The 23,251-nt window shown below is 50.1% G+C and overlaps 13 protein-coding genes across 13 annotated transcripts; 6 read left to right on the top strand and 7 right to left on the bottom strand.

Moving 5' to 3' along the window:
* Positions 1-448: 448 nt before the first annotated feature.
* Positions 449-1,133, bottom strand: PEX2_029700 (putative DNA polymerase delta subunit 4; the record flags this gene model as incomplete). The annotated part of the gene is made up of 3 exons (XM_016740245.1): positions 449-589; positions 662-729; positions 791-1,133. The coding sequence occupies 3 exons, from the start codon at positions 1,131-1,133 to the stop codon at positions 449-451; spliced, it is 552 nt and encodes a 183-aa protein (XP_016597367.1).
* A 1,726-nt stretch (positions 1,134-2,859) lies between these two features.
* On the top strand, positions 2,860-4,290 carry PEX2_029690 (arrestin C-terminal domain-containing protein; the record flags this gene model as incomplete). The annotated part of the gene is made up of 3 exons (XM_016740244.1): positions 2,860-3,034; positions 3,158-3,993; positions 4,045-4,290. The coding sequence occupies 3 exons, from the start codon at positions 2,860-2,862 to the stop codon at positions 4,288-4,290; spliced, it is 1,257 nt and encodes a 418-aa protein (XP_016597366.1).
* Positions 4,291-4,991: 701 nt separating this feature from the next.
* Positions 4,992-5,279, bottom strand: PEX2_029680 (uncharacterized protein; the record flags this gene model as incomplete). The annotated part of the gene is made up of 2 exons (XM_016740243.1): positions 4,992-5,180; positions 5,229-5,279. 2 exons carry the CDS (start codon positions 5,277-5,279, stop codon positions 4,992-4,994), a joined length of 240 nt encoding a protein of 79 aa, XP_016597365.1.
* A 199-nt stretch (positions 5,280-5,478) lies between these two features.
* Positions 5,479-6,285, bottom strand: PEX2_029670 (fungal specific transcription factor domain-containing protein; the record flags this gene model as incomplete). The annotated part of the gene is made up of 1 exon (XM_016740242.1): positions 5,479-6,285. The coding sequence occupies one exon, from the start codon at positions 6,283-6,285 to the stop codon at positions 5,479-5,481; it is 807 nt and encodes a 268-aa protein (XP_016597364.1).
* A 1,283-nt stretch (positions 6,286-7,568) lies between these two features.
* Positions 7,569-9,866, top strand: PEX2_029660 (alpha-galactosidase; the record flags this gene model as incomplete). The annotated part of the gene is made up of 2 exons (XM_016740241.1): positions 7,569-7,662; positions 7,717-9,866. 2 exons carry the CDS (start codon positions 7,569-7,571, stop codon positions 9,864-9,866), a joined length of 2,244 nt encoding a protein of 747 aa, XP_016597363.1.
* A 319-nt stretch (positions 9,867-10,185) lies between these two features.
* Positions 10,186-11,717, top strand: PEX2_029650 (tRNA-splicing endonuclease subunit SEN54 family protein; the record flags this gene model as incomplete). The annotated part of the gene is made up of 3 exons (XM_016740240.1): positions 10,186-10,298; positions 10,406-11,199; positions 11,263-11,717. The coding sequence occupies 3 exons, from the start codon at positions 10,186-10,188 to the stop codon at positions 11,715-11,717; spliced, it is 1,362 nt and encodes a 453-aa protein (XP_016597362.1).
* A 610-nt stretch (positions 11,718-12,327) lies between these two features.
* Positions 12,328-14,064, bottom strand: PEX2_029640 (NEDD8-activating enzyme E1 regulatory subunit; the record flags this gene model as incomplete). The annotated part of the gene is made up of 2 exons (XM_016740239.1): positions 12,328-13,635; positions 13,690-14,064. 2 exons carry the CDS (start codon positions 14,062-14,064, stop codon positions 12,328-12,330), a joined length of 1,683 nt encoding a protein of 560 aa, XP_016597361.1.
* A 643-nt stretch (positions 14,065-14,707) lies between these two features.
* PEX2_029630 (uncharacterized protein) lies at positions 14,708-14,974 on the top strand (the record flags this gene model as incomplete). The annotated part of the gene is made up of 1 exon (XM_016740238.1): positions 14,708-14,974. The coding sequence occupies one exon, from the start codon at positions 14,708-14,710 to the stop codon at positions 14,972-14,974; it is 267 nt and encodes an 88-aa protein (XP_016597360.1).
* Positions 14,975-15,691: 717 nt separating this feature from the next.
* On the top strand, positions 15,692-16,675 carry PEX2_029620 (ribose-5-phosphate isomerase RKI1; the record flags this gene model as incomplete). Its single annotated transcript, XM_016740237.1, has 2 exons — positions 15,692-16,067; positions 16,236-16,675. 2 exons carry the CDS (start codon positions 15,692-15,694, stop codon positions 16,673-16,675), a joined length of 816 nt encoding a protein of 271 aa, XP_016597359.1.
* Positions 16,676-16,906: 231 nt separating this feature from the next.
* On the bottom strand, positions 16,907-18,105 carry PEX2_029610 (WD40 repeat domain-containing protein; the record flags this gene model as incomplete). The annotated part of the gene is made up of 3 exons (XM_016740236.1): positions 16,907-17,723; positions 17,779-18,034; positions 18,096-18,105. The coding sequence occupies 3 exons, from the start codon at positions 18,103-18,105 to the stop codon at positions 16,907-16,909; spliced, it is 1,083 nt and encodes a 360-aa protein (XP_016597358.1).
* Positions 18,106-18,296: 191 nt separating this feature from the next.
* PEX2_029600 (GTPase GPN2) lies at positions 18,297-19,493 on the top strand (the record flags this gene model as incomplete). The annotated part of the gene is made up of 3 exons (XM_016740235.1): positions 18,297-18,585; positions 18,639-18,739; positions 18,810-19,493. The coding sequence occupies 3 exons, from the start codon at positions 18,297-18,299 to the stop codon at positions 19,491-19,493; spliced, it is 1,074 nt and encodes a 357-aa protein (XP_016597357.1).
* Positions 19,494-19,671: 178 nt separating this feature from the next.
* Positions 19,672-20,314, bottom strand: PEX2_029590 (Rpp14/Pop5 family protein; the record flags this gene model as incomplete). Its single annotated transcript, XM_016740234.1, has 2 exons — positions 19,672-20,015; positions 20,080-20,314. The coding sequence occupies 2 exons, from the start codon at positions 20,312-20,314 to the stop codon at positions 19,672-19,674; spliced, it is 579 nt and encodes a 192-aa protein (XP_016597356.1).
* A 580-nt stretch (positions 20,315-20,894) lies between these two features.
* Positions 20,895-22,974, bottom strand: PEX2_029580 (uncharacterized protein; the record flags this gene model as incomplete). Its single annotated transcript, XM_016740233.1, has 3 exons — positions 20,895-22,418; positions 22,474-22,780; positions 22,838-22,974. The coding sequence occupies 3 exons, from the start codon at positions 22,972-22,974 to the stop codon at positions 20,895-20,897; spliced, it is 1,968 nt and encodes a 655-aa protein (XP_016597355.1).
* Between the last annotated feature and the right edge of the window lie 277 nt (positions 22,975-23,251).

The raw sequence follows: 23,251 nt of genomic DNA, 5'->3' as shown, positions 1-23,251 counted from the left end.
ACACGGACCTGAATCGAAATGAGATTTCATTAATCACATCCTGGTCTTTGATCTCCAATCCTAGATAATTATAGCCATTCTGATATATCTTGAAGGGCTTTCTAAATAGGAGCTTGAAATGAGGATCGACAGCGTCTTGACGAGGACCGGGCATTCTATCGTATAGACGCCGTATAAGCGGAGAATTGCCACCTGGGCAACTCTTTAAATTCAATTTGCCGGAGACGGTGTAAAGCGGCCTCCGTCGGCTTACATGGAAGTCTCAATGAAAGACAATTATTTTCTTGAAAGTAGAAGTTATTCCTCCATTTAGCCTTGGATTGCTGAAATTGAATTTACAACGGTTTGAACCCTGAGAATACCCATACGTCATATCTCATTAATACCTCCCAACGCCTAATCTATGCAGGTCTGTCAACGCCAATACAAAAAACATTCGCATATGTCCTCAGGATAACAATTCATCAATATGTGCTCGCTCGTTTGTATTCTTCCCCTTGAGAAGAACTGCAAGAACTTCGATGGGCGGGTTGAGCTTCAGCAGATTAGCCCGTCTCCAGCGCTTGACCCGGGCGATTCCAATGCAGGGCTAAAGAGATAGATATTGCGTTAGATAGCTTATTTTTATAGGAGAGCTCCCTCGCAGACTCAGACAACATACCCCATATTGGCTAGAAAGATCAAAATGCCGGAGAATCTTTTCCTCTACATCCATGCCTTCCTGGTGGGCTATTGAGTTAAATTAGCCTCTTAATTCATACTAATGGCCCGGGTGGCAGCTTCGACTTACCCCTAGGTGCCTTGCGGGTCTGCTCTTGAGCCCGCCAGTACCGCCAGATATCCTGCTTGCTCAACTTCAGTGCCCGCTTGTCCTCTTCAGACCGGGGCGCTTGGTGTTCGACTGTGGCCTGCTGTCGCACCGCTAGCTCTGCAACATGGGGCTTGGAGGGCTCATTTGGGGTAACAGACAGCTGCTGGGGCTCCGGAGTGATGGAGGCAGACTTGTCGGAGGGCGCTGGAGTTGAGTCGAGGGCCTTGGCTTTGTGGGATGGTGCGGTGACTGGTTTGGTGACTCTGCCCCCGAAGGACAGTGTCGACTGTGACCCAGGTTTATTTGCTGCACGACGAGGCATAATGATGTAGAATGTAGTAGTTTGACGTTGAGATATGGGGATATACAATGTTGAAGAAGTTGGGTAGAGAGGGAGGCGATGTCATGGTTGCACTGGCAACCAACCTTGGGAAATCTAAGTTCCGGAATTTAGTCTTCTATGGTTCCAAGGGAATTTTCATGTTTTGATACAAAATGTATACAATTAGCATATAAATCCATCTAAATACATTGGGGCTTTCCTATTTGTATGAGGGTGCTCAGGCTCTTGGAAGCTCACTGAGTAGATGTCAGCACGGACTCAGGTCAGTGATCATGCTCAGTTCAGTCACGTGAATACATAATACAAGACGTTGCTCTCCTGTCTCCACTATAACCTCGCCTAACCAACAGGAACTGGCCTATAAACTAGTGTTCTTTACAAATACAGTCAAAACAAAGTGTATAACAGGGAATGGTATCTGGGCAGTATAGTAACTAAAGGGGAATTCGGTATACCGAAGTCGACAGTGCTACTAATAGAAGATAAAAACATATATCTAGCAGAAATTCAAAAAGACATACAAAAAGACGTCACAATGCCGCAAACGCGGCCGACTATTTTTGTAGCATCATAAATATGGAACCCGCTGTCGATTCCTTACTACTACCTCACGCTGATTCTGGACTTTTTTCGCCTGATGCCATGCCCCCCACATCTCCGAACGACTCTTCGAGAACCATGATTACCTGAAGAACTGCTGGTCTGAGTTTGAAGGTGGTTCGGAGCCTCTAATGGAGAAGTACGCATGGTGATTATTATATCTATCAAGAAGACTGCTGTACATTCAGATGTGACTAAACTATAATCGATAGTGCCCCAATAACAATGCCATATTGTGCTCTATTCGACGTTCCTGTCCAACTCCGTAACATGCAAGATGCTGTGCTTAACACACAAGACTTCCATTTCATCACTGCAGTCAATTTGTCTTGGTTGCTGATTCTAAGGAGATCAATTGATTTGAAGAGAGGAATTGAAGGTTTTCGACCGGATCAATAGAGATAGCGGAGTGGGAAGAATAGCTGTCTTCCAGAGAATATCAAGGGCTTATTTTTGTCTTTCTTGGAGGGCGATATGGTCGGGCGGAAATCCGCTTCTAAGAAGTCTTCATACCATTATTCGTTCATTTTACTCCACTGATAGTTTGGTATCATACTTAGGCGACGAAGGGAATGTCTCGATGGTTGACATAATCAGACTTTTAGGAGATCAAGATGGAGTATTCCCGAATTAACCAGCCCAGGAAGTCTATACGGACCTCAACCGGAAATGCTAACAGATTGTTCCTATGTATTTACCATGTGTGATGACGATGATGACATGGACATTGGAAACTGGGAGTACATTGTCCACGCGATAACCATTACGTCTGCGTACATATACTAGATATCTGAAGTCTAGAAAATCTTCCTATATTGTTATTATATTGTATTAGATCATTTAAGATATATAACAACCCCGAAAGAGCCCAGTAAACCCAAAAACTAGAGGCTCAAGTCAATTGTGGCTGTTGGGGCGGGCTCTGTTCACCTTTCCCCACCACAACCACTGTACCTTTTGGAAGCTCGGCTCCTTCACTTCTCCTATCTCGAACCTCTAAACCTCTATACCTCTGGACAACTTACACTCCTCGACTTCTTTTAATCTCTGTCATTCAAGAGATCTATACATCCACGCAGTTTACCCAACCCACCGCCGAACCCTTATGAACCCTGCGAAAGGATTCCCCGTCCACTCGCATATTCCCCACAACTCAACCAACCTCCGCATGTCTATGGTGCGACAGGCACGGCTGACTCGAGATGGCCGCCTTTGTGCGCGTATCAGGCCCGGCGAATGGCAATTTTCTGATCGGATACCCAGGCATTTCTGCGACCATGGTAAGCGCCCTGCGATACATGCGACGAGCCGATTTGGCCCCTGCTCACGCGGCCCCATTGACTGACTATCCAAGCCACGAATTGAGGGTAAAGTTGAAATCAGACCCTGCGCTGGCATTACAGCTCCGGTCAACGTCTCACTCGTCACTATTTCCCTCCTCCGCCGCGAGACCATTCACCCTTCGGCCGACACTTTCACAAAGAAGCGCCTAGCTCCGCCCCGGAAAGAGATATCCGATATCGTTGGCAAAGAGATGCTCCTATTCCGATGTCCTGCCGGCCGAGAATACGAAGAAGTAATATCTATGGATCTGCCCTTCGTTCTCTTTATTCCATTTGGTCGTGGGGGCCGTGATGCCTCTCGCCGTGTACCACCAGCTAGTGTACAGCTCCCAAGTCGCACCGCCGAAACATACTACGAGATGGTGGTGATGGTCCAACAAGGGCAACAGCAGCAGCACAAATACACCTTCCCCGTCCCTATCGCGCGCTACGACACGCTTTCCACATTCGGCATGTACAATCGTCCGGAGTCGGCGGAGCGCGTATCAGATCATCTGGTCACATTAGCCATCTCACTACCACGGTGGTCTTATGGTCCTCTCGATCCCGTCAGCGTCTACGTCAAACTGTCACCGAATGAGAGCTGGATGAGCAAGGCGCGCAAAGTGACCATCAGCAAGATCACCATCGGCATCGACGAGGAAATCATCTACAACCACGAAGGCGATGAGCCTCAGCGCAAAGTCAAAGTTCTAGCCAAGAAAACGGAGAACATTGGCGTTAAACTGCCCCAATCGGGCTATTTAACAAACCTAGGCTTGGTATTCCCCGCCAAGGATCTCCGCGACGCAGAAGGAATCCTGCCGAGAAGTAGATCGGCATTTCCAACATACGGCGTGAGCGGCTTCACAACCACAGCAAGCCTATATAAAATCGAGTACTACCTCACAGTTCGGGTTCGTTTTGCCCTAGTTCTCATAGTATAGTATCTCCAAACTCACACACAGCAGGCCCACTTAACCTCCGCAAGAGACATTACCATCCGACAACCAATCGTGGTCTGCCCCCTCGACCACGCCGGCTGCAAAGAAGAAATGGAAGCGATCGAGCAAGCCGCACGAGACGCTGCACACGTCAACCCGGACAACCCCATGCTGCCACTTCCAGCAATTGTACGACCAAACGACCACAACGCCCTCAGCCATATAGGCGCCGCTATTGTCGGCAACCAGAAGAAACCGTTGATTGACTGAGAGGAACTCTCCACACTAACAACGATGAAACTTATTTAATAAATCCCCTCCGTCTTGATACCGGAGCTCCTGAACGGTATTCCCACAAACGGGGACCGACGGCTGCCGTTACTTTTGATGTCCCCGGCTGGTGCGGAGGCTGAAGGCTCCGCAACCACGCTATATCATGACATGTCTTACGATTGCATACATTTTGGAGTTGGTTGCATGGCTTTCCTGGAAGCTGGACTGTTTATCTGTGGGGGAAACGGGGGTTCACGGGGTGTTTGAGCGACCTGTTTAGATTGCCTCTCTTGACTTCTGTCCAGTGTTTCCCCCGCTACATACGTGCATTTGGTCTTGTTTGGCTATTTGGTGATTATTTCATCTGCACATTGACGCATCTGTCCCAATGGCGATACAATTTGTATCAATATGTACCCACGTACCTGGATTTGTGTGATATATGGGTCTATAGATTCAGAAATCAGGAATCATCTATCCTCGTAACTATGTATATTGTCATTTGTATTTCACTTTTTCGCTTTTTCGCTTTTTCTTTTTGGTAGATTTTGTTCAGAGTTAGGAAGTGCCCAGAGTATAGGCGTTGGTCTTGCACTTTCTGGTCTTATGTACATTGCTTCTGTTATTTCTCACTCCAGCTCCAAGACTCTTCTCTCGGCATTGAATAGCTTTGTGCTTATTATATTATACATTCAGCTTTATTTCCCAATCTCTAAAAATCCCATGGCAATGCTTAGCATGTCTGCGTCAACCACCTGGGCTTTGCTCTGCTTTTGGCTCTCGTTCTCAATGTCCCGGAGACATTCTTTCAACATCTCAAGTATCGTCTGATACTGCCTTGAGGAAGGTCCAAAGGTCTTAAGGGCATTCTCCAAGCTGTTCGATATCTATCTTTTGTTATTTCCTGCATTTGGTGGCTGTATTGGGCGACATACCTTGCGCAAACTTTCGTTATAGTCCACGATATTTTGATTTCTTTGCTCCATGTGATATGATCCAACAAATGTGCCTTATATTTTGAAAATCGGTAAACAGCTCAATTTGAGGGGCATCATCCATGAAACATACGATATATATTAGATTGACCGCTCTCGTCACCGCCTGGTTTCAACTATATCCATAACCTCGACCTCAACTTAATCCACAACTGACATTGAACTAACATTGCTAAGCTCATTGTTATAGCTAACAAATCCCAATCTCCTCCAAAGCCCAAGGCCCATCCACAACCCCGTCCTTATCTCTAACCGGATTAGCAAACTCAACCAAAAACCTCACCATCCACCGATCCATACAAAAACTAGTATCAACCGAGCTCCTACAAGCCCGATGAAAAGCCTGCAATCGCTCCATACAGACATCAAGCGTAGGCCATAGCGCACGCAGTTTAGTCAGAATACAAAAATTCCTCTCTAGTCTCGCCCTCGCTCGAGCAACACTCCCCTCATCACCAAAAAGCAACGTATGGATCTGCACCGTCGAGGCAATAACGAGTACATGGCCGACCATATTGTACAGCACGGCGCAGCCGGGGACTTCCTCGGAGCGGTAGATCATCTCGCAGAGCCGAACGGCGTGTTCTTTGCATTGCTGTGCGTAGAAGTGCGTGCGGGGCGTGTAGCCTCGGACGTCTTCGTGCAAGAAGCGGTAGAAGAGCATTTGGCCGTAGTGGTAGTAGCCTAGGTAGAGGGTTATAAAGAGGTGGCCTTGGCCTTGGGAGGCGTAGGATTGGAGGTTGGAGGGCGTGTCGTGCATGTGTGGGGGTAAATTTTTGAGCCAGGTGGAGAGGTTTGTGGAGAGGGTTGAGATGGTTTTTGTTATGTATTCTTCGGTGAGGGTTGTTTCGGCGGCTTTGGTGTTGAAGTCATTGATTTCTAAGAGGATTCGGTTTAGGAGGACCATCTGTGCTAGCAGGGATGAGGCACGGTCGTTTGAGACTAATACTGTAAAGCCTTGGGCGCGGGTCATGGAGAGGAAGGTTGCTTCATTCATTGGAAGGGGGACGTTTGGTTGGGGGGTCATTAGTCGTGGGAGTCGGACTCCTGCTGAGGACCAGACGTCTATCATGCAGAGAGTCCACCATACTATGTTGGATGTTAGATGTGTGGGTAATTTCGAGGATTTTGGCAATACAAACTACAGACCTCTTATGTTGACTTCTTGCTCCACACGACTTGAAGCATGGCAGTTCGGAAGATCAAGGAGTTGGGCAATACGGCATGCAATTGAGTAGTAGATGGTCTCCGAGGCGGGGTTTCCATCTACTACAGCAATAGCGCCGAGCAAAACACAAACTTGGATTGTTGTCAAAGAGACATCATTCAAGTTGAGCAATTGCTCACATCTTTTTTTATAGTCTTTCCCTCTTTCTCGAGGATCTGTTTCAGCGAAGGAAGGGTGATTTGAAAATCTATGCAAGTCAGATTTAGATATGCATTCGGGCCGAGTAGAAGACATACCGTGCCGATAATGCGAGAATCCCGTATATTAAATTCTCGGGTGCTTGTCCCCGACGCAAGTCTTCCATCAGACTTGGTCGATGGAAGAGAGAATGGAACTTATCATGCACATAATCAAAATACAGCTCCACTAATTCCGCGCAGATGTATTGATCTGGTAAAGTGCATTTCTCGGGTAGAGACACTGTGCCCGCCGTCGTTTCTTTTGGCGTAGAAGGCCCTTTCGGCACGGAGATGTGCCTCCGAGTACAATCTAAACTCCGGGCGGAGCAATAGACACATGCGTGACCAGGTGCTGGAATGTCGCACTTTCGTCGACGTTCACTACCACATATGAGTACGGGGTCTGTTGGGTCGGGGTATGAATTGCTTACCGACATATTGAACAGGCTTTTGCTGGTCTCATTATTCCCAAAGAAAAAAGGGCCAGAGCATTGAGGAGTTAACAGACTGCGTCGGGAATGAAAGCAAAAACCAATGAGCGACGTTCAAAACCGCCCGCGACACGGAGTATCCCGGGGCTTACTCCGCGTTTACGACTCCACAATAATAAGCCCCAGCATATATACTTGTGGGTATCGCCGAAGTTATCTTTTGATCGGCATTTCACTAGTTATAATTCAACAGACTGGTAGAAGTCTGTTCTTGGCAACTGAGGCCCATTCTACTTGATTGAGATCTACATAGTCCGAGCCAACCTTGGAATACCTGCATGTAACCTCCCCACAAGTCGGGGAAAAGACATCGGGGTAAAGGATATAAATAAGTATGTATTTCCCTGGTTCTGGACTTGAATTCTGTCAGTAGCACAGCAAAATGGTTTACTTATCAAAAGGTGTTGCAGTGGCCGCAGGCCTTGCTCTACTTGGACATTCCTCCGGTGTTATGGCTGAGGAATTAAGCACAAAGCGTGAGTCCTCTATTTCTGTCTTGAATTTTCCAAACCTGATCACGTTTAATATAGCAATCGCGGCGGACGGTACTTTCTTTGCTCTCAATGGAAACACTGTTTCGTACCGCATCCATGTGGACAATACAACTGGTGATCTCCTGGGAGACCACTTCGGCGGCTCTGTCGGAGCTAATATCCCTCTGGAAACTGTAGGCGACGTTAATGGCTGGAATAGTCATATAGGACGTGTACGCCGCGAGTTTCCAGACCAAGGTCGAGGGGATTTCCGGACCCCTGCGATTCGCATTCGTCAGTCAGAAGGGTATACCGTATCTGAATTCCAGTACAAATCGCATAAGATCATCCCTGGAAAGCCTGCCCTGCCTGGGTTGCCAGCCACTACGGGCACAGAAGAAGATGTGAGCACCTTGGTCATCAGTCTATATGACAAGTACAGCGATGTGGCCGCGGACCTCTCCTACTCCATTTTCCCCAAGCATGATGCCATTGTGCGCAGTGTGAATGTCACGAATCATGGAAAGGCAAATATCACAATCGAGTCTCTGGCCAGTCTGAGCGTAGATTTGCCGTTTGAGGAACTGGACATGATTAGTCTTCGAGGAGACTGGGCGAGAGAAGCGCATCGCGAGAGGAAGAGGGTCACGTACGGTACCCAAGGCTTTGGAAGTTCCAATGGCTACTCCTCTCACCTTCATAATCCTTTCCTGGCGTTGGCAGACCCCTCCTCCACTGAGTCCCAGGGAGAGGTATGGGGATTCTCGCTTGTGTACACGGGTTCATTCTCCGTGAACGTCGAGAAGGGCGCACAGGGCTTCACGCGTGCCCTGCTGGGTTTCAACCCTGGCCAGCTTTCGTGGAATCTGGCCCCTGGGGAGACTCTTACTTCCCCGGAGTGTGTCTCGGTATACTCTAAGGATGGCCTCGGTGGAATGTCGCGCTCCCTGCATCGCTTGTACCGCAACCATCTCATCAAGAGCAAGTTTGCCACCAGTGATCGTCCTACGTTGCTGAACAGTTGGGAAGGACTGTATTTCGATTACAACCAGAGTAGCATCTACGACCTGGCAAAGGAAGCTGCCGAAGTAGGCGCCAAGCTCTTCGTTCTGGATGACGGCTGGTTCGGCAAGGAATACCCACGTCTCTCCGACAATGCTGGACTGGGCGACTGGATTCCAAACCCTGACCGGTTCCCAGACGGCCTGGAGCCGATTGTGAAGAAGATCACGGACCTAAAAGCCGCTAACTCGTCAACGAATATGCGCTTTGGTATCTGGTTCGAGCCGGAAATGGTCAATCCGAACTCGACTCTGTATAACGAGCACCCGGACTGGGTCTTACATGCAGGACCCTACCCTCGCAGCGAAAGACGCAACCAGCTCGTGTTGAACCTCGCTCTTCCTGAAGTCCAAGACTTCATCATCAAGGCTGTCTCGGATGTTCTCAAGAGTGCAGATATTAGTTACGTCAAGTGGGATAACAACAGAGGCATTCACGAGATGCCTTCCCCAGCCACAAACCACGCCTACATTCTTGGCATGTACCGCGTTTTCGATGAACTAACAACCCAATTCCCCGATGTGCTCTGGGAGGGTTGCGCGTCGGGTGGAGGCCGTTTCGACCCAGGTATTCTGCAGTACTTCCCGCAGGTCTGGACATCGGACAACACAGATGCAATCGATCGCATCTCCATCCAGTTTGGCACTTCGCTCGCGTATCCGCCCAGCGCGATGGGTGCTCACCTGTCCGAAGTCCCGAACCACCAGACTGGCCGCACAGTCCCCGTGGCTGTCCGCGGACATGTTGCTATGATGGGCGGCTCGTTTGGCTTGGAACTCAATCCGGCTGTAATGAATGCTGATGACAAGGCAGCTCTGCCGGGGCTCATTGCTCTCGCTGAGAAGGTGAACCCAATTGTTCTTAATGGTGATATGTGGCGATTGAACCTTCCAGAGGACTCAAATTGGCCTGCTGTTTTGTTCATCGCCGAGGATGGTCAGAAAGCTGTGTTGTTTGTCTTCCAACTCGCCCCGAATGTCGATCATTCATGGCCGCGTGTTAGGTTGCAAGGATTGGATGCGCAGGCTTCCTATAAGATTGATGAGGGTGTGGTTTACTCCGGTGGAACCTTGATGAACATTGGTCTGCAATTCCCCTTCAAGGGTGACTATGGTAGTCAAGTTGTGATCTTGGAAAAGCAATAGAGAGGACCAGCAATGTAGGCTGGGTATTTATATTTGGATGATAATATTTGATAGGTTGACAATCAAATATCAACGCTTCAGATGTTGTTAACAGACGAGATTAGCTTTGCAAGAGAATTTCCACTTCAAGGCTATTTGTAGATTCATGTTATCCTTCAAGGTTGATGATCTTAGGAAAATCCTCTGGTCAACAACATGTCGATATAATTCTGCCGGACGAAAAAAATACCCGCTTATCGATAAGCGCACGTTTTCTAATCCCCTCCGACTCTGAGTCGGAACTTCCAGCCTCTGATTTATTCTTTACAACCAATTCAATATGGCAGACGCAGACGAGGACGCTATTCGCGCCCCTGAAAATGCCTCTGCACAGCCTGAGGTCGACCTATCCGATGAGACGCAGGATTTCCGCTTCTTAAACCACTTGAATTTGTATGAACATAACCTATTCCTATGACATGGCGAACCCAATGTCTATTGCCCTCGACCGTTCCTTCAATTACCCAATTACCCATTGCTTACCTTCATTCCCTCTAAAGCTTTGCCGATTCATCCCCGGGTATTCCGCGCCGCGGCGAGAAGGACTTTGAGCCCAATCCGACAGAACTTCAAGCCGATGTGCTCTCCGCTTCGCGAGGGGCCATGCACAATGCGCTCTCATATCCCCGTCTCCACGCTGCCAAAACTCGTGTCATAGCTTTCTACGCACCCGATGGGTATGTTCCTCCAGCCCAGCCCGATCGTGCGACACCGAAAGCTGGCGGAGAAGATGGAAAGAGCTCGGAGTCTACCACTAAACCGGCGAGGCCTTTGCCCAATTCCGCCAGAATATCCCCCGATGCATGCGTCTACGTGCCCAGCCCCAAGGGTCAATTCTTTAAGACAATGGGCCAGGCAGACTCGTCAGGTCGTGTTTGGATATTGCCAGAGGAAGCCTTATATCTCATCGAGCGAGGAAGTCTGGATATCAGATGGCCTAGCCCATCTGAGTCCGCCGCAGGCCCAGGAGAAGAAGACCTCTCTGTCCCTATGAGCTTGCAGGCTGCATATGCATGCTTTATGGGCCGCGGTGGTCTGACACTGGAGCGGTACTCCGTTTATACTAGTCTCAGGCGTCTGGGCTATGCGCTGGTTCGAGCGCCCGGGTGGTACGATGACATGGAGCAGCAGGATTCGGATGCCACAGATGCTAGTGAAATAACACCACCTAAGCATCATGGCCCCGGTCTGGCTGGTATGCTTGGATCACTTTTTAACTGGATCCATGACCCTCGCTCGACAGCCTCCACGGCAACTGGCCCTATCATCGGCACTGGCATTCATCGTCATTACAGTTAGTCACACATATCTTTCTGCGGTAACTATCTTAGCCCTCCTTACTGACAACCCTTCTTAGTGGATGTATACCGCAAGCTCGCTATCATCCCCTGGTACGACCCAGTCGCCGCGCCCGAAAGACACCCATCTGATACTACACCCCCCTTCCGCGTCGTGTTCCACATCTACAAGCCCTCAACTCCCTTCAAAAAGTCCGCACTTCCAACTCCAGATTTCCGTATCGCAGTCGTCAGCACACGCGACCAGACCACCATGCCCACTATGACACAACTCGGTGCTTTGCTTGAAAGCACGCCACTTGATCCTCCGCGTGGGGAGAAAATGGACCGTATGATGTACATGAGACTGCGGCACGGATACCGCAATGTCGTCATGGCTGTTGTTGATCAGGGTGTGATTAGTTACTTGCGAGTTGCTGATTCGGCGTTCGGGAAGGAGAAGCTGTATGAGAACAAGGGTGTACCTCAGGGCTCTAAGCGGAATCGTGCAAATCAGAAACCGAGGAAACGTTGAGAGACTCGATTCTTCATAACACCCCTTGGCAGATTACACCTCCGCCGCTGGAGAGTGTATACAAAAGTGAAGATAGCAATGGCCTGCAACGGAAATTTCGTTTGTGCATCCGAGCCGTGCATAGACTACAGACATGGCTGATATATCCATCTTGTATCATCTATGCTTGATGGTGGATCACACCGAGAGCTGAAAATGCTCTCCGCAGTTGTTGGAGCAATTGTGGTTATTCTCGCGAGGATCTCCTTCACTGGTCACCGCACTTGAACAGACAAATCCCTCTCGTTTTGGGCCCAGTCTGGCTACACACATTGGAGCAACGATTTACATATCCCATACTACGACCAACACAAAAGTGCCTCAGCATTCCCACTGAAAGAATGACCTAATCTCGCTAGTTTGCACATATCTTCTGAGCTACTTCAGAGTACCAAGTCATTTACATAGTCGGACACTACTCATTGATATCTACAAACCACAATATCACTGGATCATAAATCATAACATTCTTTGAGTAAAATTTCGACAAATTCGACGAGTACCTGGAGCCTTGCATTTGCATACAGCAATGCAATCATCCGGCACGTCCATAGCAAACCCCACCCTCCACTCACAGCTTATACATCTCGCTCTTACTCCTGGCCCCATCAAAGACACAAGTATTATCAAGCGGACCATACTGCCGAGTAATCACCTTCAACGCCTCCTGTGCAACCAAGCCCCCTGTCAACGAAGAGATATTATGCAACTCGCCGCCCTCAGCCCGACGCAGTTCCTTAATTGCACGGGCGATCTGCGCGCGCGCCTCCTGACAAACAGCCGATCCATCCGCCGCGGTCAGCAGAGCCAGGATGCGTTCCGTGTGGCTGTTCCACAACCCGTCGTCGTCAACAGAGCGGTCCTCTTCGAGGCTGCTGGATTGGATCTCGTCCACGACCGAGTCAAGGATCTGCGTCGCGATGAATATCGGGATCAGCGAGTCCGGGTCACTAAGCTGGTTGCGGATGGTTTTCAGTGTTGATGCGTCGCTGTCGATGCTTATCTGGGGAATATCGCGGCCGAGCACGACTTTAATGTGTGCGGCATTCTTGCAGAATACTTCGATGTCTCGGTCTGGGATTGCAGGTGCTTGGCGTCTGAGATTGGATTCGAGCTGGCGTACTGTTGCTGTCACTTCTTCCACGTCTTGTCGTGCTTTGGCCTTGTAGATGTTTTGTAGTGAGACGTAGTCTGCGGACTGGGATTTCATGTCTGGTAGGGAGCCTGGGAGGGGGAGGACGCCGTGAGATGCGTGGAAGGTTTTGATGGCTGAGGCAATAACCCAGAATTCTTGGGATGATGATGACAGCTGTTGACACTGGTTCATCTCGAAGATCTCGCGGGTCGAGCTACGTAGGCTGAATGGTGAAATTGTCTTCAGTACAGCAGCGACGGCCTCATCGAAGTTCTCTTCGCCGCCCTCTGGATTAGAAGTGCGCGTTTGGGACCGCACAAACTCTCTGAACTCAGTTTTCTCTTTGTAGTTACTCGGTGCGTTACCTTCATGGGACAGTTTCCATTGCTCCAGGAAGTGAAGTAGGAGAAGTATGTATGGAACATGGCCGTGCTGATGGTCATCCAGGGTGTCCAGGTTGTCCAAGTTTGCTGCAGCGGCAACAAGCTCAGGCCAGGGATTTAGCAGACGCAGGTCCTGGGTTGATTCTGGGTCCGGGTGTGTTTCAACAATGGGGAATTCAGCCGGCAACTGCACGGAAAAAGTGGAGAAGAACCCAACTGAATGGAGGTACAAAACGGGGATACCCAGCTGCTTTGCTTCCTGGATCAGAGGTACTAGTGTCGAGCGTCTGATGGGACCCGAAATAATCACCAGCTTGTACTGGGACAAGAGGTCAGGGTCTGTGAGAAGCTCCTCGACGCGCTTTTTCAGAAGTTAGTCAACGAACATCTACTTTACAGACATGGGAAATCATACCTTGGCATAGTAATGTCCCTCCACGTCTGGATTCAGTTCTTTCAGCAGTCGGCAGGTTTCCTCGGCACGGGACTTGCCCAGGGACTCTTCTTCCAGGAAGAAGTTCACACCTAGATCAGACTCGGTGACTATTGCTGGGTCGACGATGGTGAAACCACCAATTCCGGGCAGTACAAGGTTTTTGAGTGTTTCAACGCCGGCAACGCCGGTGACACCGGTGTTGTATTGGCCGAGAGGGCCATCAGAATTCACCAGCAAAACATGAGAGTCCTCAAGTGCTTGTTGGCCAGTTGCTGCCCACAGGCGGAGCTGACGATCATATTTGCGCTCCTTGGAGGTTGGCCCTGTCAGGGCGGCGGGGAAGGCATCCGTCATGGTGGATATCAAGTAGTGCGGGGGAAGTGGTAGAGCTTTGTTTTGAGGGTCAAACCATTTCCCGTTTATCGGTATGTGATTCTTCTCGTGTTGCTCACGGTATCTGCTCTCCAATCATGCAAGTTCCCAAATGATGGAGTAGTGGATGTCGACTTGTTGATGCGCGACTGTTTTTAGTAAGCGCATGTGATTGCCTGACAATCAAGGCTGCAATGAAGAGCCTCACTGGGTGTTTATGGGATTTTGATCATGCAATTTGCTAGACACCAGGACGTTTTCCTTTTAGAATTACAAATAAATCAGATCTTTTTGAAATTCCGGTGGCAACAATATGGAGTTCTTTGACAATCCTAGTAAATAAAGTGGCTATCGCGGCCCCATGGAGTAGTCGAAACGAAATCGACAGGGAATCAACATTATTTAGTTTCAAGTTCGCAAAAGAACAATATTAAGGCAAGCTACATTGTACAATTGATGTACATCTGAAAGGTAGAGCTGAAAGAGAACCCCGACCAAGACTCTAGTACTTATATCAATGTGGTCCACAAAATATTTATACCGTTCATTGCCCCAATGTCACATTGCACCAACTGCTCTCATCTGAAAATCAATTGAGCAATTTCACGAGACTACATTATCCAAAATGAAATTGGCTATCGTTGTCCTCGTCTTTGCTACGCTGGCATATGCCCTAGGGGAGGATCTTCCTGCCTGTGTCCTTCCATGTTTAGAAAAAGGAATGGAGAAAACCAGCTGCAAAAAGGTTAACTGGCACTGTATCTGCTTGGTCCGACCTGTGATTCACAGTGCTGGGGGAAGCTGCGCCTTGAATAAATGTGGCATGGATACTATTCTAAGTATGGTCCTCTTTGTAGGGGAGAATGCTTCAGCTAATTGGTTATATAGCTAAGGTTCTGCCTGCTGCCAGGAAGATTTGCGGGAATTACTCCTAGTTTATGACCAACTACTACGACTCTCAGTTTGGAGTTCTTGGATGAAATGAGCCGTGGAGAGCTGTGGAGATTGCCAGAGAGAAAAAGGTATAGCCAGCTTCCATGCTGCTAAGGGATCTTTCGAATATGCATATTTCATTTGCGTTGTCTATTGCTATGGGATTTAAGGGAGTTTTCCTTTAAAAATGTAACTATTATATGATATTCTTGTCCTCGGTTGTATGAAGAGTATATAGAGTGTATACTCCGTACCACTCGGGTATGTTGATCCGACATTGTATCTCCTCTTACATGCACAATATAAGACCGATAATCATTTGAAAATATTCTATATAACCTTGAATTTAATTAGAATATCTCGGCTTAAGTTTTATAGAAAAAAAAACCCCCTGCAAGTGCTAAACCCCATAACTGTAACGTGACTTTATAGTGCTAGAAGACTTCTAACCAAGCTAAGGTGGTAGATTATTTTTATGCTTAATTTCATTTGCTCTCTATTTTCCTTTTCCCTCAAAAAACCACCAACTTTACCCTAAAGAGCGTCTATAAAAGAGGATTCCATGCTCCAACCGGCCCTCATCTCCCCTCTTTTCCTCTGCCGTAGACTTACCCTCCCCACCATCCCCACACTTTTTCGCAGCACCCTCCAAAGTCACCAAAGACTCCAATCCACCATGTCCGCCGTCGAAGAAGCCAAGCGCGCCGCCGCCAAGGTCGCCGTCGAAAAGCACTACCCCAAGGATGCCCGCTGGGTCGGTATCGGCAGCGGTACGACAATCGTGTACGTCGTTGAGGCCATCAAGGGTCTCGGAGTTGACACCTCCGCCACGAAGTACATCCCGACCGGTTACCAGTCCAAGCAGCTGATTATCAGTGCCGGATTGACTGCTGTTGAGTATGACAGCATTCCGTTGGGCACTGTTCTCGACGTGGCGTTCGATGGTGCGGACGAGGTCGACGAGGATTTGAACTGCATCAAGGGTGGTGGTGCTTGCTTGTTCCAGGAGAAGATTGTCGCTATGCAAGCCAAGGAGTTTATCTGTGTTGCTGGTGAGTTCTGATCTGATCTGATCTAATCTAATATTACTTTCATTCTGCATTGTATCTATGGGGTTTGGTTTGGATGATCTTCGGAAGTAGACCTTTTTCTTCCGCTTGTTTTTTTGGTTCCTCTTTGCTATAATAATACCCCCAACTAACCCATGCTCCCAATTTTAGATCACCGAAAACTCCAACCCCGTCTCCTCACAAACTGGAAATCAATCCCCATCGAGGTCGCCCCGATCGCCGCCCACCGCGTTATCCGCAAGCTGCAGGAACTCGGCAGTGTCAACCCCGCCATCCGCCCGTCCGCGAGCGCCAAGGAAGGTCCCCTCAAGACCGATCAGGGCTTCTTCATTATCGATGCTCCCTTCAAGCCGATGCTGATTAAGGCCGATCTCGAGGCTGGCCAGGATGGTAATGGCAAGGATGGTGTGTGGGCGGTTGGTGTGTTGGCTCGCAAGATCAAGGAGATTACCGGTGTGCTTGAGGTCGGTATTTTCCACGGCCAGACCGGTCCCCAGGCTACTGCTGCCGGTGGCATTGGTGGTGAGCGGCCTGTTGCAGCCTACTTCGGTATGGCCGATGGGACAGTCTCTGTTCGCAAGGCTGAGTAGATGTCTAGTGGTTGCACTTTGGGAGACGAACACGAGACTACGTAGATAATGTAGATATACCAAGATTTCCCCTTTTGTTAGACCTTGGGAAAATGCTATGATTGGAATTAAATGAGTGAATGCTTGCGCTTGTGTTTTGGATTTTTTTTTATTAGATTTCATGTGTGGTATCAACATTGGACAGACGCTTCATTTCAGTATGGAATCAAGAAAAGAATAATTTTCCCGAACCTATTTTGCGCCCTTGCCCTTAGCCTCCGTCTCGCCCAACTCCCGTACGTAAATCTTCACTGTGCCTTCGGGGACCTCGTCATGGCCGTCTTCGAATCCAGGGCTGACTGCAATAGCCAGATGCTGGCCGCTGGCACTGAAAGCAACAGCCGAGACGCTGTTTTGGTATTTTTGATATTGACGGATACGGCGCTTAGAGATTCCATCCCAGAGCGCAACAACACCGTCACCGCCGCCGGAGGCAAAGGTGCCAAAGACGGGGTGGAAAGCCAATGCGTTGACTGGATAGACGACGTCCACACCATCCTCGGCAGTCTGGCGGTGGCACTTGAAAGCGTATTTGCGGGCCTGAGATTCGGGCGACGGGTCGAACCACTCGACCGCAACACGGCCCTCAATGCTAGACGAGGCGTATCCAGCATCATCAGGCATGCAGGCAACGGCGCGGGTCATGAATTTCAAGCTGCTTTCGCGACGCTGCCAGGGCTCAACTTCGACTACATTACCGCCTGGGGCTGTGCTGTCTGATTGTGCAGTGAGGAGGGCTAGTGCTTTGAGGTCGTAGATGTGCAATGCGCGCGATGCCATTGCGACGATCAGCTTCGTGGCGGTTGCGGAGATTGAGAATGGCTTCGACGGGAGGGGGACAATGATCGGCAGGGAGTCGGGGTTTGCGCCAGCATCTGGCTGGTGGATGTGCAGTGTTGAGTCCCATGAGGCGGAGATGACGATGTTGTGCTCGCGGCTGAATACGACATGGCGCACACCGGCTTCGTGGCTGCTGAGCACGGTCTGCTCGGAGGTGTTGAGGTCGATCCTAGTGAGTTGGTATAAGCCAGGAATAGTAGCAGGACTCAATGGAAGTAACTTACTTCCTCACGTCCCAGTCCAGTCCCGCTGTGTAGATCTCGTTCTCGTTCTCGCCGAAGCAGACGTCCAGTACTGGAGCGCGGTGCTCAAACTTCTGCAATAACTTTCCCTCTCCCACCTTTCCATTTTCATCCCGCAAGTCGTACAGGTACACGTTCTTATCCCATGACGAAACCACAATTCGCGTGGAGTTGGGGTCTGGGGAGAACTTCAAGGCCGAGATAGCATCCGTAGGTGGGGATGCCACAGTAAATTGATCTGCAATAAGAAATTAGATATAGCTCAAATGGAATGGAAATTAATGTCGGAAACCACTCACGAGAAGCCATCTTGTGCAAGCTGCGGAGTTGTAGAAGATCAAACCCCAAGCTCCCCGGGGCCTTTGGCCGTCTCCTTTTCTGCCATTGTCACCGCCCTCTGATTCCCCGCGCCGCATCGATAAGGAAAAAAAGAAGAACGGCTTGACATCATTTGCTTTCAGCACAAACAAAACTTCTCACATCTTCGTGATATTGACAAGATGCCCTTTGCACAGCTGGTGATTGGTCCACCGGGCGCTGGCAAGTCCACGTACTGCAATGGCATGCATCAGTTCCTGGGTGCAATCGGCCGCAAATGCTCGGTCGTCAACCTTGACCCCGCTAACGACAAGACCTCATATCCATGCGCGCTGGATGTACGGGATCTAGTTACTCTCGAGGATATTATGGAAGAAGACAAGTTGGGTCCAAATGGTGGTGTCTTATATGCTCTCGAAGAGCTAGAAAACAACTTCGACTGGCTGGAAAACGGACTGAAGGAGCTTGGCGGTATGTCTGACATATTCCGGTTGTATACATTTCTAATATTCATGAATTCTCAGATGATTATATTCTTTTCGACTGTCCCGGCCAAGTCGAGCTATTTACACACCACGCCTCATTACGCAATATCTTCTACAAGATCCAGAAGATGGGTATCCGGGTTAGTAACAGCAAGGCCCGATTAAGCGCAATACAAAGGACCATCAGTTAATCAAGCTCCCATAAAACAGTTGATCGTCATTCATCTCGTCGATTCATATACCCTCACCCTCCCCTCAATGTACATCTCCGCCCTCCTCCTCTCCCTCCGCGCCATGCTCCAACTTGACCTCCCACACCTCAATGTCCTCACGAAAATCGACAATCTTGCCAACTACGCCCCGCTCCCCTTCAACTTAGAATACTACACCGAAGTACAGGACCTTTCCTACCTACTACCGGAACTAGAAAGCGAGTCCTCGCGGTTCTCGCACGAGAAATTCGGCAAGTTAAACCAGACCATCATCGATTTGGTCGAGGAATTCGGACTCGTTGCCTTCGAGACGCTGGCCGTCGAGGACAAAAAGAGTATGATGAGTCTCCTGCGCGCCATCGACCGTGCGTCCGGGTATGCCTTTGGTCCCGCCGAGGGCGCCAACGATACCGTCTGGCAAGTAGCTGTTCGGGAAGGTATGGGTGTCACAGACGTGCGGGATGTGCAGGAGCGTTGGTTGGATGCCAAGGATGAATATGATGAGCAGGAGGTGAAGGATCTGGAGGAGGAAGTCCGTGTGCGCAATGCAGCGAGCCAGGTCGAGGCGACAGGTGCGGTGGATGACGGACCCGACGAGGATGACGGACATGACTACGACGAGGAACTGGAGAAGTGGAAGAAGGAAATGCCAGACAGTGGCGTGCGGGTGCACCGCAAGTAATCATCCTATTCCAAGGACTTCCCAGCCATTCTAAACGCCAAATATGATACGATAAATGTACGATAGCCGAAAATAAACACGCATAGCCTAACGCACTAAAGACTGGGGTATCTCATTAGAAGTATAAGAAAACGTACAATACAACACATACCAACCTCATCCTCATCCTCATTCACTCTCAATCATCCATCCCTTCATCCTCACTCTCATCCATAACACAATCAACAACAGAAGACCCCCCACCAACCAGCATCCCAAGAACACCCTTCTCCTCCGCATCCTTAACCCGAACAATCTCCCTCCTAGCCCTCCGAATAGCCTCCTCCTCAGCCTTCCGCATCGTCCCCGAAACCCGAATCACGCGGAAAACACACCCGCGCTCGCGGCCTGTCCCCGCACGTTTCGGGCCATTCGCCGGCTCCGGCACGCCGGACATGTACGTAAGTGCTGACCAGACGAGGCGGAAGGAGGCGCGCGGACACCGTACGATAGCGGTGGATGTTGCTGGTGAGAGGTATTTTACTATAGGATGTGATTAGTGGGTGGTTCTGTGGATAGATTTTGGGGCTGGAAAATGGAAACCCACTCGTTATTCCGCCGGCGGAGGCGCCGCCTAGCTTGCCGATTCCATAGTCGCCGTATAGCTCTGCCACGGACTCGCGGATCATCTTGGCTAGGAAGCCTTGGGTTAGGGCGTCGGAGGTTGGGGAGTGGATTGCTAGTTGGGGGTTGTGTGGTTTTGTTCCTGGGGTTGTGGGCCAGGTTTTTGGGTCTGGGTAGAGGATGTCCACGAGAAGGTAGCGGTTTTTGAGGCGGACCATGATGGTGTTGGTGTTGGTGTGATTGAGATTTGGGTTGAGAGGAGGCGGCGGCTTGGAAGCAGTATGGATAGGGTACTGTGTGGCTCGTTCGGATTATATAAGAGCTGCGTGTAGACGTAGTGTGCTGGGTAGAATGCAAGGTGGGTGAATCTTGAAGCTGAGGTTGAGGCTAGAAAAGATTGTGACTGATAAGCGATAAGGATCTTTCCTAATCGGGGGCACGGTCCATCTTCGAGGGGAGAAGGCCAATGTGTACTTCGACTATGACGAATGCTACTATGTAGGTACATACTACGCTGAAAAAAAAGTATCATGCGGCAATGGCACGTTCATTATTTCCCAAAGAGGTCTAGTCATCTACTGCAAAACGAATTAAATCAGATCCGTAGCCGGGTTGCACCCTTCTTGAGTGTCAACCCGTCAACTTGGTCATGCCACATGAACGCAGGTACATCGATACACATAACTGCTCAGAAAACATAAAAAAAGAAAAACCAAGGGATGAACCATCCGAACTCCACCGCCCTGAACGGACGGACTATATGCCAGCGGACGGCGCTGCAAAACGTCATAAACAAAATCACAGGTTGACCTCGACACGGCCCTCGGCACCGCCCTTCTGCAGGGTGGGGAGGAGGTAGGTGATGTCATCCCAGGGGTGGCGGTAGAGACCGGTGCGCAGGCGCTTCTGGTCAAGGTAGTGGGCAATGAGACCGATAGAGCGGCCGAGCACGAACAGACCGTTAAGGACACCCATGCGCATGTAGTCCTCGCACTCCTCGGGGGAGAAGGCACCGCAGTTACGGAGGAGGTCAACGAAGCAGACAGCGACACAGCCGTCGACGTTGAGGATCAAGTTATCCTTCTTAGAGGTGGTGACGGTCTCAACAGCGATGGCGTAGTCGAGCAGCTTGGTGCTGGGGAAGTGCTTCTTGACAAACTCCTTGACGAGCTCGACACGGAGATCGGGGTTGTTGCGGGACTTGACCTTGTGGCCAATACCGGGGATAAGCTTGTTCTCCTTGCGCATGCTGTCGACGAAGTCACGGGGGCTCAGACCCTTGTCGAAGGCCTTGGTGAACTCCTCAGCGGCACCATCCAGGGCACCACCGAAACGCGAACCGATGGTCAGCAGACCGGAAACGAGAGCACTGATAAGATCCTTGCCAGCACGGGTGGTGATGATAGTGTTCATGGCACCGGAGACGGCGGGACCGTGATCGGCAGTCAGCATGAGAACCATCTCGAGGAACTTGCTGGCGTAGGGGGGCAGGCGGCGGCGGAACCACAGGAGAGACATGACACCACCAATGCCAATATCCTCTCGGAAGACATCGGAGATGGGCATACCGGCGTAGAGCAGCTCCTGGCCACGGTCGTCGGAGATGGTGGAAATGAAGGCAGCGGGCTTACGGACGAGACCGAGCTCCTGGGCCCAGGAGTAGTCAATGGGGATCTTGGGCACAACGGGCTCGGGGGCGGGGGTAATGTTGCCCTTCTGGAGCTCAGCGTCATAAACCTGCTTGAGGATCTGGGGGAGGTCCTCGAAGGTTTCGGGGACGTGGATGCCAGCTTCACGCATGGCCTTGTTCTTGGTGACGGCAGTCTCGAGATCGGAGTTGGCGGAGGCACCGGCGTGACCGAACTGGACCTCGGTCTTGAACAAGCTGGCGCAGGTTCCGATAGCCCAAGCAACGATGGGCTTGGTGATGGTGCCGTTCTTGATGGCCTCAATCACACGGTACTCCTCAACACCACCGACCTCACCGAGCAGCACAAGGATCTTGCACTCGGGCTCGGCCTGGTAACGGAGCAAGTGATCGATGAAGGTGGTACCGGGGTAACGATCACCACCAATGGCAACACCCTCGAACACACCGTCGGTGTTCTGGGAGATAATGTTGTTCAATTCGTTGGACATACCACCGGACTTGGAGACGTAGCCGACGGAACCCTTGCGGTACAGCTTGGAGGCGACAATGTTGTCCATCATACCACCAGTGTTACCGATCTTGTACGCACCAGGCTTGATACCACCAACAGTGGCGGGACCAATAATGGTGATGCCCTTCTCCTTGGCGGTGACCATAATCTCACGAGCACGCTTTGGTAGTTGTTAGCAATAAATCCGAGGTAACACGGGCAGAGGCAGAACTTACACGCTCGGGCACACCCTCGGCAATAATGGCGATGGAGCGGATCTGGGGGTTCTCCATCAACTCCATGGTGGAGGTGTAGACGGAACGAGAAGAGGCGAAGTTGACAACGGTGTCAACGTCGGGGTGCTTGGCCATGGCCTTCTCAACGTCCTGGTAGACGGGAAGGAGGGTCTCGCTGGTACCCCAGTACATCTTGCTGACGAACTGACCACCGAAGGTGTAGATAATACCCGCTACGGAAGGAGTCGAGCGCTTGCAGATGAAATCAAAGTCGAGCATGCCCTGCACGGCTCGGGGTTGCATACCACTGATCTTTCGTTAGTGCCTCATGTCGAGGTCGTAGGGGTAGAATCCCATGACTTACTACACGAAGCATCGTGTCTTGTTGTGGAAGAGGCTGTGTTGGGAGGGCGAGAGGGCACGGCTAGGAGGGGCGAAGCGGGTGATGTTGTCGTTGGCAGACTGCACGCCGTTGCCAGCGGAGAGAGTAGAGGCGGGCATGATGAATCTAGGTTGCAATTAGCATGCAAATTGGATTTTCGAAGCAATTGGCCAATAGTGCAGGCAATTGTAAGAATGCCGTTTGGAGGGGTGTGTGGATATGCGGAAGAGCAATGGATAAGAGAGAGAGAGAAAGAAAAAAAAAAAGAAGGAACTCACTTTATGCGTTAAACAAGCCGCTCGATGCGAAATTAGAGGAAATAGAGAAAAAGGAGAAAGAAAGGATGAGGTAGTAAGAGAGAAGGGGCAGAAAAAGCAGCTGTTGAGAAAAATCCGC

Source organism: Penicillium expansum (assembly GCF_000769745.1).
Source record: "Penicillium expansum strain MD-8 chromosome Unknown contig83, whole genome shotgun sequence".
In the NCBI taxonomy this organism is placed as follows: Eukaryota; Fungi; Ascomycota; class Eurotiomycetes; order Eurotiales; family Aspergillaceae; genus Penicillium; species Penicillium expansum.
Note: the sequence above shows the minus strand (reverse complement) of the source record. Positions and strands in the feature narration are given on the sequence as shown.